The following is a 16092-nucleotide window of genomic DNA, read 5'->3' on the forward strand; positions in this document are numbered from 1 at the left end:
GGTGGTGGTGGTGGTGGTGATGGTGGTGGTGGTGGTGATGATGGTGGTGGTGGTGGTGGTGGTGATGGTGGTGGTGGTGGTGGTGGTTAAAGGTATACTTGGGGCAAAACCACACGCTCCTTCAATCATGAATGAAGACACATGAAAGTGATGTTTTCAAAATGGATGAGGCTTGCAGGTTTTAGTGGTATTGTACCCATGTTGCTTCCTGGTCCTGAAATCACACTGCCATTACATACAACACCACCATTCTAAGAAACTGTACAAAAGATCCCCAGGCCTTTACACGCTACTTCTGAAATTTTCTCTCAGTCTAAAATTATTTCAAAATATATTTTAATTGAGAAATGCCCATGCCCAGGAAAGCCAGTAGCCGTTTTCTCCTGTTCCTTCACTATTCCCTGAACACGTACTTCATCTGCATCCTGAACACTTTTTTTTCCCCAGCACCCCAGAACACACTTTTTCCTGTTATTATCTCTAACTTCTAAGCAAGAACTTCCAGAAGATCCACTCCACAAGTCGCTTCTCCCTCTACCCGCTCTGGCAGCAGTGGCTTGGAGTGTGTGTCAAGGGTCACCCTTTCCCTAGCACACATCTTGAGGACTTTCTCACTCACTCCACCCACCTCTCCAGCGCTGGAGGCCTTTGCCAGCCTCTGAGTTCTGGCTGTGGCTGAAGCTCAGACTCAGACTGGGGAAGTGGCTGGGAGAGAAAGAACATAAATGTGATTGAGTGAAGTTCATAGGGAAATGGCTTGACCATTCTGGTCTTTGAGGACCCAAGAGAAACTCTTGCATCTTGGAGAGAGGGCCCTGGGGTCATTTCCCACAGGGAACCATTTAGACCCATCTTAAGGGCCCCTTTTCTTTGAGCCCTGGCTTTAGGCCAACATTTGGAATTTGGCCACACTGCCAACGGCCCCCTCTCTTGAAGCCCAGCCAGACTTCCCAGTATGTGAAGCGTGCAAGCATTCTCCACTCCCTCCTCGTCCTCCCTCAGTCCTCATCCAACCTCTAAACACTGAGAAGTTCCCAGCACTAAGGTTTGGCCTACATACTCCATTTGGAGTTGGTTCAATAAAGCTCACTCTGAGAGAGACCTCAAAGAAACAAGGGGATGGTGGGAAAAGAGGAACACGCAGCTGCATTCTCAGGGAAAATAAACCAGGTGTAAAATTGTAGAGAGAAATGAACAGAATGAGATGTCAAATTCATTTTTTTTACTTTGTTTACTCGGGGGGATTTGGAGGGTTTTGACTGGTTGGTTGTTGTGGGTTCTGCTTGTTTGTTTGTTTGTTTGTTTTATTTGCTTTGTTTTGTTTTTGATTTTTGGAGCCAGGGTCACACATTGTAACCCAAGATGACCTGGAACTCCTTCTGTAGGCCATGCTGGCCTTGAACTTATGGCAAGCATCCTGCCTTAGTCTCCAAAGAACTGGGATTATAAGTGTGAAATACACCACCAAATTTAAAACTTCAGGGTATTTATCCAGGGAGGTGACCCGGGATAATGTGCTGCATGAAAGACTCCTGTAACCCCAGCAATCAAGAGGGAGACTGGGGGCCTATGGGGCAAGCTGGCTAGCTAGACTAGCCAGAATTGGTGAACTTGGGGGTTCAGCAAAAGCCCCTTCCTCGGTAAACAAAGAGAGCCATTGAAGAAGGCACTCAGTGTCAGCTTCCAGCCTCCATAAGTACATGCTCATGAACCATCACAAACACTCAGACCCAAGCATGTGCATACATGTTATGGAGGGAGGGAAGAGGAGGGAAGGGAGGATAGCGTGGGGAGAGAGAAAGGGAGACAGAGGGGGTAATTTTCAGATAGAGGAGTCATCCTCTGCAGGTGCATGCATCTCGTGTCCACTTTTACCAGTCAGGTGAAGCTAGTAAGCTTCAGTTACAGCAGAAACTGGAGTTACACAGAAAATAATAAGGGCCTATCCAAACCAGTTGAAAGATAACCCTGTAGAGATCAGCTGGGGTTCTCAGATATAGGTACCCCACGTCCACTGCCCAGCTCTAGGGCAGAGGAACAGCCAGTATGTGGGAAAGAAGGGCAGAGACTGACGTCTGCAGAATCCTGGCAGTGTCTATTGTGAAAATGTCAGGAAGTTGTGCCAGGGAGGGTGAGGGGAATACAAAATGATCCTGACACTTTGTCTGAGTCACTCCTGAAATTCCCAGTATCAACCCCTCTCATTAACCCCAACCTTCCATATCACTTAATCCATGACTCTGTTCTAGCACCCCTGCCAACTCAAATCCTTCTCTCTCCAGTGCCTAAGCCTTGAGAGCAAAGCAGCAGGCATCTTCTATTCTGCCTCTGTTTTGCTTGCTCACTGCAGTTAGAAGGAGAGCCAGAGCCAGAGGGGGTGGGGAGGCCTGGGCCACGCTGCCCTGTGATGTTCTCACTCTTCCCGCTTCTATTGATCAGCCCTTCTATAGAGCACCCTTTCCCAAAAGCTCCTTCCCTGCCAGGATTACCGTTGTTGCTGTTGCTGCTGCTGCTGTTGCTGTTTCCATTAATTAATTAATTAGTTAATTAATCAATTAACATCCTAATCACAGCTTCCCTTCACTCCTCTCCTCCCTTTCTCCTCAAAGAAGGCCTCCCATGGATAGCAACCCACCTTGGTAAGCAAGAAGCAAGGCAACTCAGTCAGGAAAAGGGATCCAAAGGCAGGCAGTGTAGTCAGGGACAGCCCCTGCTCCTGCTGTTAGGGTCCCGCAGGAAGACCAAGCTGCACATCTGTTCATTCTGTAGGTTTTCTTGTGGTGTCCTTGACCTCTCTGGCTTCCAATCCTTCATCCCTCTCTTCCACAAGACTCTCTGAGCTCTGCCTATTGTTTGGCTGTGGGTCTCTGTATCTGTTTCCATCCATTGCTGGGTGAACCCTCTCTGATGACAGTTATTATGATAGGCTCCTGTCTGCAAGCATAGCAAGATATCAATAGTGTCGGGGCGAGAATGGCTGAGATTGAAAACCTAAGCAGATCCTGCTGGAGAGGGTGGGAAGCAAGGAAAACACTTAATCCTCCATTGCCGGTGGGAGTGCAAACTTGCACAGCTACTCTGGAAATCAATTTGTCAGTTTCTCAGGAAATTGGGAATAGTTCTACCCGAAGATTCAGCTATATCACTCCTGGGCATATACCCAAAAGATGCTCCACCATCCCACAAGGAAACTTGCTCAGCTATGTTCATAGCAGCTTTATTCATAATATCCGGGAAAACTGAAGACAACCTAGATATCCATCAAAGAAAGGATAAAGAAAATGTGGTACATTTACACAATGGAATATTACTCGGCTATTAAAAACAATGACATCATAAAATTTGCTGGCAAATGGATGGAAGTAGAAAAGATCATCCTGAGTGAAGAAACCCAGACCCAGAAATACAAACGTACTCACTTATAAGTGGATATTAGCCATAAAGTACAGGATAGCTATGCTGTAATCCATAGACTCAAAGAAGCTAAATAATAAGGAGGACCTACAGGTAGATGCTTGGATCTCACTGAGAAGGGAAAATAGAACAGACGTCAGAGGTGGAAGAGAGGGTGGAGAAGGATCAAGTGTGGGAAGGACAGAGCAGGAGAGAGAACTGGCATCAGTAGGGTGTTATCTCTGGGAGAGCTAGAAACCTAGGACAATGGAAACTCCCAGGAATCTATGAGAGTGACCCTAGCTAAGACTCCCAGTAAAAGGGGACAAATGGCCACCTCCTGCAACATTCCAATGGAGGGATGAGGACACCAACCCAACCCCAAAACCTTCAACCCAGAATTTATTCTGCCTACAAGGGGTGAAGGGATAAAAATGGAGAAGAAATTGAGAAAATGGCTGACCAATGACTGGTCCACCTTGGGACTCATGCCATGAGAGAGTGCTAGGATTCCCTTTAGCTCACATCCAACTAGGTCCCATGAAAAGTGTTTAATTCCCCCCCCCCAGTCTCTCCCGTGATTTATGTAATGCAGATTTAGGCTTTAGAATTAGACTAAATCAGGCATGGTGGCCCACACCTTTAATCCCAGTACTCCAGAGGCAGAGTTCAAAGCCAGCCTGGTCTACAGAGCTAGTCCAAGACAACAAGGGCTACGTGCAGAAACCATGTTTCATAAAACCAAAAAAAAAAAGAAAGAAAGAAAGAAAATAGAATTACCTTGAATTTGTCTCCTAACTCTGCCCATTAAGAGCTCCATCACTTAATTGCTCTCTCTACTTCAGATTCTTCATCCGCATATTAGTGAGGACAGGGTTCAAGGGTTGTTCTAGGGATTAAATGAACACACAAAGTGTTTGGCCTATTATGAGTGCTCAGAAAATGCTTATAATATACATATAAGCATTTATGTAAATACATGTTATCCAACATTTTTATTTAGCTTTTGTGTGTATTTAGTGTTGGGGATTAAACCCAGACCTCTGAACACACAAGGCATGCACTCCATCTCTGAGCTACAACCCAGTCCAGTCCCTACCTCTGAGCTACACCCCAGTCCAGTCCCTACCTCTGAGCTACACCCCAGTCCAATCCCTACTTAATTTTTTTCAATTTTTCTCCTTTTTTATTTATTTTATTCATCCTACTTAAAATTTTTTTTTGTTTTGTTTTTTCGAGACAGGGTTTCTCTGTGTAGCCGTGGCTGTCCTGGAACTCACTCAGTAGACCAGGCTGGCCTCGAACTCAGAAATCTGCCTGCCTCTGCCTCCCAAATGCTGGGATTAAAGGTGTGTGCCACCACGCCCAGCTCTACTTTAAAATTTTATTGTAGGGATTTGGAGTGGTGGCTCAGCAGTTAAAAGCTTTTAATACTCTTTCGGGGGTCCTGAGTTCAGTTCGCAGAACCCCATCAGGTGACTTACAACTGCCTTAAATTCTAGCTCCAGGGGATAAGGTGTCATCTTCTGGCCCCCACTGGCATGGTGTACATACACACACGTACACATAATAAAAAGTGATAACAGAAGTTTCTAAATGTTATCTTGACAGTTAATGAAATTCTGCTTAATGCTGTCATTTAATTATTTAATATGCTTCTTCTCGCTCACCCTTTGATGGTTACACATCTCCCAGGGTATAAGGTGCTATTCTTCAAATAGCTGAATGGGGGCCAACAAGGCCTGAATTCCATCCTCAGGACCCATATGTTAAAAATAAAGAACCAGCCAGGCGGTGGTGGCAGCGACGGGCGGATTTCTGAGTTCGAGGCCAGCCTGGTCTCTGAAGTGAGCTCCAGGACAGCCAGGGTTATACAGAGAAACCCTGGCTCGAAAAACCAAAAAAAAAAAAAAAAAAAGGTGTGGGTCACCATGTTGTGGTATGTCTGCACACTTCTAATGCACCCCGTAGCCCCGGTTACTTGTGGCGCTGGTGGATTCCTGGCCACCATGAAAAGGCACAAGGAGCCTAGAGAGAGACACAGAGAGACACAGAGAGAGACAGACAGACAGAGACACAGAGAGACAGAGAAACAACAGCAATAAATTGATGGTGTTTATAATTTTTCTAGTTGGAATTAGTCCTAGAAGCATTCCTCCTTAGTCGGAGAGGCACTGACTGTATAATTTACCTTTCACTTTGGCAGTAGCACTTATGCTTCTGCCACGACTAAAATGGGTTCGCATTCCCTGACCACAAAAGGACAGAGATAGATCTGCGCATTCACCACTCACTGCCCGCAACATTAGCAAAGCTCCCTAGAAGGCTGCTTGAGGTGCCTAAAAGGCTGCTCTACAGTGATCACCCAGAGCTGAGAGAACCTCCGTGGAGAGGTGAGACAAGAGGGCTGAGAAGTAAGATGAAGCATTCTCTTCTAGAGAGAAGCTGGGAAGCCACTGAGAACGAGCCGACACTGCCATGAGCTAAGGTGAGGGAAGGAGAAGAATTTCAATGAGTTCAGAGAGCTTCTGCTACCCTAGTAAGAGAAGTGTAGTGGACAGCATCAGGACGCCAATCCTCTCAAAACCTGACAGCCAGAGCATGTGAAAACTGACTCTTCAGCATGACTAAATGCGAAAACTGTTCCTGACTCCAAAAGCTGAGCCCCATTAGAGAACAGCTCAGCCACCAACCAACCAACCCTCCACTTCGCTCCTTTAAGCTCCTCAAAACCAACCACCCAACGCCAAAAGCAGAGGGAGGCTCCTGCGTCACGTGACACTGCGATCACGTGACGCCTTCCGGGCGAGCCAAGGTATAGTCCCGGCTCCCGCAGCCTTAGGGAGGGGCCCGCCGTGCCCACACCCAGCCAGACTCGACCATGCTGTCCCGCCTGCTCAAAGAACACCAGGCCAAGCAGAACGAACGCAAGGAGCTGCAGGGTGAGCTCAGGGTCCGATCGGTCGGCAGCTCCCGGCCGCGGCCTAGCTTCTTCGGGAAGCCCGGGCCTCGGGTAACCTCCCAGATCAAGGGTAGGGCGCCGGCTAGCGGGCGAACCGAGTGCGGGGCAGGGAATTGGGGGCGGCACTTCTAGAAACTCCATCCCCTTGCCAACCCGCCCTGGTCCCCTTGGCACTACTCGGGTCCCCTCGCCACCTCCCTCAATCCCGCCCAGGCGGCGCCTGAGTCCCGCCCCTGGCTCGCGATACGCGTTGCCAATTGGCCCAGCCAGCTTCTCACCCCGGAAGTGGGAGGAATTGGGGACCGCCCAGTGAGTGGCTGGGTTCCAGTGAGTCTGCCACACAGCTAAGGCAATGAAGCGTGTCTTTCACCAGGTCTAGACTGAGAATCCTGGAGTTGCCAAACCCTTGCCCAAAGTAGTGGAGAAAGGATGTCTGGGAAGAGTCCTGGGCGTACCTGATGGAGTGTCCATTCCCTTCTCAGGGCCCCAGTTTCTTTACCTCCAAAATAAAGGGGTTTGTTTTGTCTGTGTATGGGAGGTTCTTTTAAAGAGGTCTGACATTAGTTGGCAGTTTTTAGAACAGTAATGAGTGCATGGGGACCCATTAGCACCATCTTTCAAATACGAATTCTGCTCCAATCCCTTTCTCCTTCCCCAGAGAAGAGGAGGAGAGAAGCAATCACTGCAGCGACCTGCCTAACGGAAGCGTTGGTGGATCACCTCAATGTGGGGTATGAACCTCTTCCCTCAACTCCGGTTTCCTCCATCCACCCTGGTTAGACAGCGTCTGGGCCATCCTTCAGAAGGCCCCGGGTGCACCAGTAACTCCCCTGATCGGTCCCTTCCCCCTAATGTAACTTTGTGGAGACTTGAGTCAGCTTTCACTCTCTGATGCTGGTGGGGGCAACAGCTGCAGTGGTTGGGAAAACAGTCAGAATTCCCCTCCCCACACTAACTTCCCTGGCATGACTTGATGCCATCTGGCCAACTCGACTAACCCTTTTACGTCCAGCTGTCACTTGGGTAGGAGGGAAGGACAACCTCTTCCACCACGTACCCTCTTTCCTGCCTCACCTCCTACTCTCTGGCAAGCCTGCGAAACAAATGGCAGGAACAGGATGGCACAGCTGGTAGAAGTAAGGAAGAGCCTAAGCCAAGAGCTGTGACAGAACCAGGCTGTCTCTTCCTTTCCTTCTGGGTCTCCAGGGACCCTACCCCCAACCTCAACCCTCAATGAAAAGACCAATGGTATCCAAAGACTTGGAAAGATTTCCTGGCCCTGCGTGACTCATAAGAGTGCAGAGATGGTGATCCGATAGTCTATGGGAAGAAAGGAGGCACATACTATGCCTTCCGCCCAGGGCGAGTGACAGGCTTGGTTGCAAATCCAGAGTCTGATTCATCCAATGGAGTCATGCAGGGTTTGGGGTCATCAACCATTACTCATCTTGAGGGGAGATTAGGGAGAAGAATGGCTGTGGTTGGGGGCCTCTGGTCTCCTTTGTCTCCAGACAGCTCTCTCTTCCTCTTCTCTGGTGTTCCCTTTGCTACATTTGTGAGGCTGGCCAGACTCCTCTCTTTCTGTTTACTTGCTAGACGCCACCCCACATTCGAAGCTCAGAGAGCAGCTAAGCCAAATCCTGATTAGAAAGGGTTTTGTGTTGTTCCCCACAGCTCCAATTCTCCAGAAAATAAAACAAAGGCTTGGCTTGTCTCAGGCCTTGTCAGGTGCCCTGCCCACTTTCTTACCCCCCCCCCCAGCCCTTTGCCTCCTCTGCCCCCACACATTCCAGTGGGTGAGGGCACCGGATGTAGTCTCCTTACTGACCTAGAGCTTTGGAATAGGGAATGAAAAGGTCATCTGCTAGTAAGAGAGGGAACACTGGTTACGTAAAGCGGGGAGTAGAAAACACTGGTGGAGGATGTAGAGCTAACCTCTTAGCAGTGATGGTTACCACAGCCAGCACCTTGACTGAGCTGAGAAGTGTCAGCACTGGGCTGAGTGGGTGGGGTGGTGCTCACTCATCTGTGTGAGTGAATGGGAGAGTTGGGTGTGAAGGTGAATGCCTATAGGCCTGTGGTCCCAGCTCTTGGACTGTAGAGACAAGAAGATTAGATCAAGATCAGCTTCACCCACATAGCGAGTTTGGGGTCATCCTGAGCTACATGAGACCCTGTCTCAAAAAGGGGCCTGGGAAGAGCCAAGAAAATCTCTTGGGGTAGGCTCATTTGACCCAGGATTCCTGAGGAGGGGGTGTGGTCTCCCATCCCACCCCAGATCCAGGGAGGGGCCTGACTTCCTTTGCAACTTCTTGCAGAGCTCACAGGGCTTCAAATCACAGCCAGATGTGTCCCTGCTGCTGCTGCTGCTGCTGAGTTTTCCCACGCTCCCTTTTCCCTCCCAGCTTCTTCCTCAGGGATATCCCCAGGTTAACCTTCCCTGCCCCAGCTCAGCTGCAGAGACTTCGTGAGAGGGTAGGAAATGGTATGCTTCTAGTCAGCTCCCAACTTGGCTTTCCTGGGAACCCTGGGATTGGAAGAAGGAGCCTGCTTCATTTGGGTCACATCCAGAAAAGGCCAGAGTCCCAAGGCTTCCTCAGTCCTCCCTCCTGGCTGATCTCCCACCTCTGTTATAGGCTGTTAGCCCTGAAAACCACCCCATATGAATTGGATGAGCTGACATAACCCCTCCTCCAATCTTTAGTGTGGCCCAGGCCTACATGAACCAGAGAAAGCTGGACCATGAGGTGAAGACCCTACAGGTCCAGGCTGCTCAGTTTGCCAAGCAGACAGGCCAGTGGATTGGAATGGTGGAGAACTTCAACCAGGCACTTAAGGTGGGCCTCACTCAATACACCACTGCCTTTAACTGAACCAACACTGGCTGCCTCCACTCTCATAAATATTCCAGAACTAGGTTAATGAGGGAATGGGGGTGGTCCCAGGTACTCTTTCTATGGCTGCGGTGTCAGAAAAGCTAGAAAGAAAAGGGGCAGGATCTCCGTATATAGTTCGGTGACGTGTTTAGGGCCCGAGTACATGTCTGGGTTCTATCCCTGGCACTACAAAATAAAAGTACTCAGTACATGGACCAGTACTCTCTGGAAGCTGATGCAGGAGATAGCTTAAGCCCAGGGATTGAAGCCACCCTGAGCAACACTGCAGAATTCATCTCAAAAGGAAGACAAGACAGACAGAAAAGCAGCTGAGGGAGCCACCCCAGCTGGCCTCAATCTCTTCTCCCCCTTCCCAGGAAATTGGGGATGTGGAGAACTGGGCTCGGAGCATCGAGCTGGACATGCGCACGATTGCCACCGCGCTGGAATACGTCTACAAAGGGCAGCTGCAGTCTGCACCATCCTAGACTAAAACCCACCCGTCTTACCTCACCCTAATGGACTGGAGGGAGACTGGTGAGCCATGAATAAAAACACAAGCTTCCATTCTATGTGGTGTGTTTAAAGGAGTCACTAGCGCCCCGTAAAACAGTGGGAATTCAGAGGTGGTTTCCCAGTGGGGCAAGTGCCTTTGGTGGAGGGTACCCCTATTCTTTCTTTGGCCTAGTGCAGGTACCTTTGGGTGAGCAGAAAGTAAGTTTCCCCATGCCTGCCCAGAGGTGAATGGCCTCTGCTTGAAACTTTCTACTTCCAGATTTCAGTTTCCCACAGAGCAGAATTAAGGCAAGGAGCAGAAGCAGACCTAGTGAGTCCTAAGCTCTGGCTCTTGGCCTCGCCATGTCTCTTCCAGGCTACTCACATCTGCCTCACTCACGTGCTCTTCCAGGCTGTGCTAAGCAGTGTCATGAGGCTGGGCCAGGCTGGAGATTAATTCTTGGGGGGCACTTTAGGTCTGAGAAGGAAGGAAAAAACACAGATCCAGGGACACCCACAGAGAGGGGCAGCTGCCATCCCTCCTAGTTCCCACCTCCTAGGAGACAATGGCATAGCTGGGTCAGGAGCCCAGGCTGAGAAAGACTGGGAGTGGGGGTGGGGCCTGAGCAAAACTGCCCTCTGCCAAAACCCAACTTCAGCCAGGCAGGCCTCAGCCTCTTAGCTCCTCCTCCTCATCATCGCTGCCCTCATCCTGCAAACATAGAGCCGCTTAACACTGCTGGTCCACAGCGAGAGTCCACCTACTCCAGACTTTGGCCTTAGCTGTAGCTAGTGTGGGAGCCTGGGAAGTCTAGGGGCAAAGTCTCTCAAGCAGACGAAAAAGCTACAGCTTCACACATTGTGTTGCCTGCCAGCTTTCCCCAGAGGTAAGTGGTGGTGGGAATGGGGATGCTATAAAAGAGACTGGCTACGAACGGCGCATGGTGGTGGCTCAGGCTTTAGGCTTCAAACATTGCCTTCATGTGCCATCCCCTTGATCTCCACAACATGGAGATGGGCCTGGTGTGTATTGTAGCCCAGTTTACTAAATGAAAAAACAGGTTCCAAGATAGACTGAAGATGTCCAGCCTCGCACAGTAATTTTGAGGCTACCAGGACAGAAATGGAGGGTTCTTGGTTCCAAAAGCAAGACAAGGATACATTTAGAGGGTTTTGATGTTCCTGGTTTCGTAGGAGAATGGTAATTCAGGTCCCTCTGCTCCCACACAGGAATAGGTCTGCCCACAGGACCAGCTCAGGTTTATTTCGTTAGCTACAAAGAAAGTGCTTGCCCACATCTGTTTTACACAATAAGCCATAGCTTGCCAATCCTGTAGTCTCTCAGTTTGTCTGCTCAGACCAGACATTTCCAGCTAAGTAAATGTTAGGGGCCAAGGCTAAAGGGGTAGAGGAAATGACAAGTTTTCCTGCCTGCCCTGGGCTGCCCTCAGCAGGGCATCTCATCCCATCATGTGGCTGCCTCTGCTTCTGGGTGCCTTGCTGTGGGCAGTGCTGTGGTTGCTCAGAGACCGGCAGAGCCTGCTGGCCAGCGATGCTTTCATCTTCATCACTGGCTGTGACTCTGGCTTTGGGCGCCTTCTGGCACTGCAACTTGACCAGAAGGGCTTCCAAGTCCTGGCCGGCTGCCTGACCCCCTCTGGGGCAGAAGACCTGCAGCAGATGGCCTCCTCCCGCCTCCACACAACACTGTTGGATATCACTGATCCCCAGAATGTCCAGCAAGTTGCCAAGTGGGTGAAGACACGTGTTGGAGAAACTGGTAAGTGTAGTGGAGCCCCCAGGAACCTGGTCTGTATAGCAATCCCGGGACTCACTTGGGCTGTGGGAGAGGAGCAGGGTTCAGTTCGTCCCCAAACGCCCTCCCCATCTCTGTCATCTTCCCACAGGGCTTTTTGGTCTGGTGAATAATGCTGGCGTAGCTGGTATCATCGGGCCCACACCATGGCTAACACAGGATGATTTCCAGAGAGTGCTGAGTGTGAACACTCTGGGGCCCATCGGGGTCACCCTTGCCCTGCTGCCCCTGCTACAGCAGGCCAGGGGTCGGGTGGTCAACATCACCAGTGTCTTGGGCCGCATAGCAGCCAATGGTGGGGGCTACTGTGTCTCCAAGTTTGGCCTGGAGGCCTTCTCTGACAGCCTGAGGTGAGGGTGTGCAGCTCTTGGCCTACCTAGCCTGGAGAGGGGCAGGGATCCTACTCAGACACACACATCAGTTGCTGACACAGGCTGGAAGACAGGAGTGGGACAGTACAGGAGACATGGAAGAGCAGACACAGGGCTGTAGGTGAAACCCCAAGCTTTGTCACATACAAGCTTTGTGTCCCCAATTTACATGAGCGTGTGCGTGCGTGTGCGTGCGTGCATGCGTGCGTGCACGTGTGCGTGCACGTGTTTAGTTTTTGAGGCAAGTCTCACCGTGTCACCCTGACTGGCCTAGAACTCACAGAAACCAGCCTGGGTTACACTCTGTAGTCCAGGCTGCCCTCCTACCTCAGCCAATTGAGCCACCACACACCCAGCTAGGTTACTTCTCTGTTGTTTTGGTTTTGTTGTTTATTTTTCTTCCACATCTATTAAATCAAAGTGAGACTTGCCTTGTGGGGTTGAGAGTGAAGCGAGCTGTGTGCCAGCGCCCAGCAGTGCTTAGGTGTTAGGGAAAGCCTGGACAGGCAGTTACACATCCACACACCCATGTTTGTTATGGACGCATGGGTGCCATGGCTCACATGCTGAAGTAAACTTAAGGAGTCTGTTCCCTCCTGAGGTTATGGGTTGATGGCAAGAGGCCTTGTTCTAGGAATCACCTCGCCAGACCTGCATATCACCATTTATAGTAGAAAAACTAATATTTCTCATTCTCTCAACCATGCTATATAAATGATGTCACTGTAGGGCTACTTAAGAGGAGCGTTGAGACATGCCCCCAGGTCAGGTCTGCCCCTCATTTTTCTGTTTTATAAGACACGGGGCCACCATGTAGCCTAGACTGGCCTCAAACTCACTATCTGAGTGCTGGAATCAGAGACATCCGCCTCCACTGAGGGCTTGCATGACACTTTAAACAGTGACATTCAAAGCTGGTAAGAACAGAAAGGAGCTGAAGAGGATGATGGGAGCATAGAGTCTGAATTTGGGGCAGAAGCCCAGGTGCGTCCAGTGGAGCCCAGCTAGTGAGGAAGTCCGCCTTCATCACCTTACTGGACGGACAGTCTCGGTGTCTCCTTCGGCCCCTTCCCTCTCTCTGTCTCCCACTCAGCATCATGGGACACAGCTTTACACTTGGATCTCCACACAAGCCAGGCCAGGCCAGTGGAACGTCCCTTTACCCACCGAGTCACCTACCAGCTGACAGCAACCCAGACCCCTCACCCCTAGTCCTCGACGCAGTCAGGAACGGGCAAACTGCAGTCACCAACCAGATGGGCTCAGCTGCCTTCAGGCTAATAATGCTTTCTAACATATGTAAATGGTTATATTAGTACATTCGCAGACCTTTAATCACAGCACCCGGGAGGCAGAGACAGGCAGATGTCTATGAGTTCAAGGCCAGCCTGGTCTACATGGTGAGTTCCAGGACAGCCAAGGCTGTTACACAGAGAAACCCTGTCTCAAAAACACAAAAGCAGTAACAAAAAAAAGCATATTAATTTTGCCAGGCATTGTGGCACACACCTTTAATCCCAGCACTTGGGGCAGAGGCAGGAGCAGTTCTGTGAGTTCCAGGCAGATCTGGTCTACATAGCAAGTTCTGGTCCAGTCAGGGGTTACATGGTGAGACCCCATCTCAAAGTAAAAACATTCATTTTATCTGGCCTGTAGTAACTCAAAATTACTATTAAAAAAAGTAGGAGCTGGAGAGATGGCTCAGCAGTTAACTGCTCTTCCAGAGGTCCTGAGTTCAAATCCCAGCAACCACAAGGTGGCTCACAACCATCTGTAATGGGTCTGATGCCTTCTTTTGCCTCTCAAGAGAGCAAGAGTGTACTTACATAAAATAAATCTTTTGAAAAGAAAAAGTAGGGGGCAGGGTAGGTAGGGAGACTTCTCACGGTATAATAATGAGGACCCCTCATCACAAGCAATGAGATGCCCTCTTGTGGCCTTCATGCACATGTGCATACCCCACTCACACTTGTACACATTTACAGGAATCTTTCTGAAGAAGTAAGGGAACAGGATGCTAAGGCAGAAGGATCCCGAGTTCTAAGTTAATCTGGGCTACTTTAGCAGCATGAGGTCTCAGGCTTGATCCCGTGCACCACCATCCCAAAAAGCTTACTAGCCACTAGTCTAGATCACAAAATAAAATACACAGGAGAGAGATGCACAGTGATACCCACCAGCAATCCCAAAACTACAGAAGCTGAAGCAGGGGGTTGTAGCAGCCTAGGCTACATAACAAGATCTTATCTCACACACTCCAAGCAACAAGATCTTGTCACTCACATATACTCCAAGCATGGTGGTCACACACCTGTAGTTACCCCCTTCAAGGCCAGCTTCTAATACACAGCTGCATGAGAACCAGCAAAATGGCTAAGCACTTAAGAGCACTTGCTTGCAAGCCTGACATCCTGAATTCGGTGGTCATACTTGGTAGGAGAGAACCAAGTTATGCCAGTGGCACACACATACATAAAGTAAATACAATTTTTCTAAGTAAAAGAAAATTTCAAGATTAGCCAAAACTACATAGTGAAACCCTGTCTCACAAAATAAAATTTGAAAATAGAAAAGCCAAGCATGATGGCACACGCCTTTAACCCCAGCTCCTGGGAGGTAAAGGTAGATCTCGAGTCTGGGGCCAGCCTGGTCTACAAAGTGAATTCCAGGACAGCCAGGGCTATGCAGAGAAACCCCGTCTCAGGGAGAAGAGAGAGAAACAGGAGACTAACACGATGATACGCACATGTTATCTCAACACATGGGAGGTAGAGACATAAGTTACCAAGAGTTCAAGGTTATCCTTGGCTACATAGCTCAGAGCTAGCCTGGGCTACAAGAGACCCTGTCTCAAAAAAAACAAAAACAAAGGTCCAGAGAGATGACTCGGGATAAATGATTATTGCTCTTGCAGAGGGCCCAGGTTTGGTTTCCAGCACCTACAGGGTGGCTCACTATAGCCTTTAACTCCAGTAATGACTTCTGACCAGTGATGGCTCCTGCACACATGGTACACGGGAACTCATACAGCTATACACATAAATAACCAACAAATCTTCTTTAAAAAGAAAATACAAGGAAAACACACTCAATGATACCTCGCCCTGGGCTGGGGGCTGGTATTGATGTGGTTCAGTTGATTACCTACCATACACAGGCCCTGGGTTTTACCCTCACCGCCAGAAAGTAAAAACAAAAAATTCCTGTGTTCCCATCCAAGGCCAACCAGCAGTAGCCTTTCCTATCAGGATACATGTCCCTACCTGTGACACCTTTCCATCTTAGATTCCACACTCCTAGAAACCTGGGTTAAAACACAGGAACCTCTCTGCCCACCCTCCAGGCGGGACATGGCTCCATTCGGAGTACAAGTCTCCATTGTGGAGCCTGGCTTCTTTCGAACCCCTGTGACCAACCTGGAGAGTCTGGAGAGCACCCTGAAGGCTTGTTGGGCCCGGCTACCTCCGGCTACACAGGCCCACTATGGGGAAGCCTTCCTCAATACTTGTGAGTAGCTGGGCCCATATTGGGAGCATGGTGGGAATAAGAGAGGGCCAGAAGGTCAGACCTCATAGGGAAGAAAAAGGCAGGCAGAGGGGGTAGTGTCACTTCCTGAACCTGGCAACCCGCCCAAGGATCTAGCACGGGATGGAGGAGCGGCAGTGAGAGCGTGCACGCTAACTACAGCATCTTCCGAGCTACAGATCTTCGAGTGCAGCGCCGCATCATGAACCTGATCTGTGACCCAGACCTAACGAAGGTGACCAGCTGTCTGGAGCACGCCCTGACGGCTCGCCACCCCCGAACACGCTACAGCCCAGGCTGGGATGCCAAGCTGCTCTGGCTGCCCGCCTCCTACCTTCCAGCCAGGGTAGTGGACGCTGTGCTCGGCTGGATCCTTCCCCAGCCGGCCCAGTCAGTCTCCTGATTCCAGCTTTACAGCAAGAGGCTGATGTTGAAAGGCAAGGCATCTATTTCTATGTCTACCTAGTGGCTGCCTGGTTTCTGACACCAATTAGGCTCTCAATAAATATGGATTGCTTTAAATCAAAAAGTAGGTGTACAAAATGAAGGTACCTGTGGGAGCCTGACAAGATTTAAGTATCTAAAATCCCTGAGCTGCCTAGGGAGCAAACTCTGCCGCCTCTTTAGTGCCTGCAAAACTTCTATTGTACACTG

At 49.8% G+C, this 16092-nt stretch overlaps 2 protein-coding genes across 2 annotated transcripts; both read left to right on the plus strand.

Annotated features, from left to right (window-relative positions):
• The first annotated feature begins 6171 nt into the window (after nt 1-6171).
• Bloc1s1 (biogenesis of lysosomal organelles complex 1 subunit 1) lies at nt 6172-9803 on the plus strand. Its single transcript, XM_021205441.1, has 4 exons — nt 6172-6335; nt 7014-7086; nt 9060-9192; nt 9609-9803. Exons 1-4 carry the CDS (start codon nt 6275-6277, stop codon nt 9717-9719), a joined length of 378 nt encoding a protein of 125 aa, XP_021061100.1. The 5' UTR covers nt 6172-6274; the 3' UTR covers nt 9720-9803.
• A 680-nt stretch (nt 9804-10483) lies between these two features.
• Rdh5 (retinol dehydrogenase 5) lies at nt 10484-15967 on the plus strand. Its single transcript, XM_021205813.2, has 5 exons — nt 10484-10613; nt 11178-11506; nt 11634-11892; nt 15257-15420; nt 15618-15967. Exons 2-5 carry the CDS (start codon nt 11197-11199, stop codon nt 15839-15841), a joined length of 957 nt encoding a protein of 318 aa, XP_021061472.1. The 5' UTR covers nt 10484-10613; nt 11178-11196; the 3' UTR covers nt 15842-15967.
• The last annotated feature ends 125 nt before the right edge of the window (nt 15968-16092 follow it).

Source organism: Mus pahari, chromosome 9, assembly GCF_900095145.1.
Source record: "Mus pahari chromosome 9, PAHARI_EIJ_v1.1, whole genome shotgun sequence".
In the NCBI taxonomy this organism is placed as follows: domain Eukaryota; kingdom Metazoa; phylum Chordata; class Mammalia; order Rodentia; family Muridae; genus Mus; species Mus pahari.

Excerpts from the sequence above, each read along its gene's own strand:
- Bloc1s1 (XM_021205441.1), top strand. The coding sequence starts at position 6,275 with ATGCTGTCCCGCCTGCTCAAAGAACACCAGGCCAAGCAGAACGAACGC. Across the intron at positions 6,336-7,013 it reads CGAACGCAAGGAGCTGCAGG|AGAAGAGGAGGAGAGAAGCA; the intron begins GTGAGCTCAGGG and ends CTCCTTCCCCAG. Across the intron at positions 7,087-9,059 it reads GTGGATCACCTCAATGTGGG|TGTGGCCCAGGCCTACATGA; the intron begins GTATGAACCTCT and ends TCCAATCTTTAG.
- Rdh5 (XM_021205813.2), top strand. The coding sequence starts at position 11,197 with ATGTGGCTGCCTCTGCTTCTGGGTGCCTTGCTGTGGGCAGTGCTGTGG. Across the intron at positions 11,507-11,633 it reads GACACGTGTTGGAGAAACTG|GGCTTTTTGGTCTGGTGAAT; the intron begins GTAAGTGTAGTG and ends ATCTTCCCACAG. Across the intron at positions 11,893-15,256 it reads GCCTTCTCTGACAGCCTGAG|GCGGGACATGGCTCCATTCG; the intron begins GTGAGGGTGTGC and ends CCCACCCTCCAG.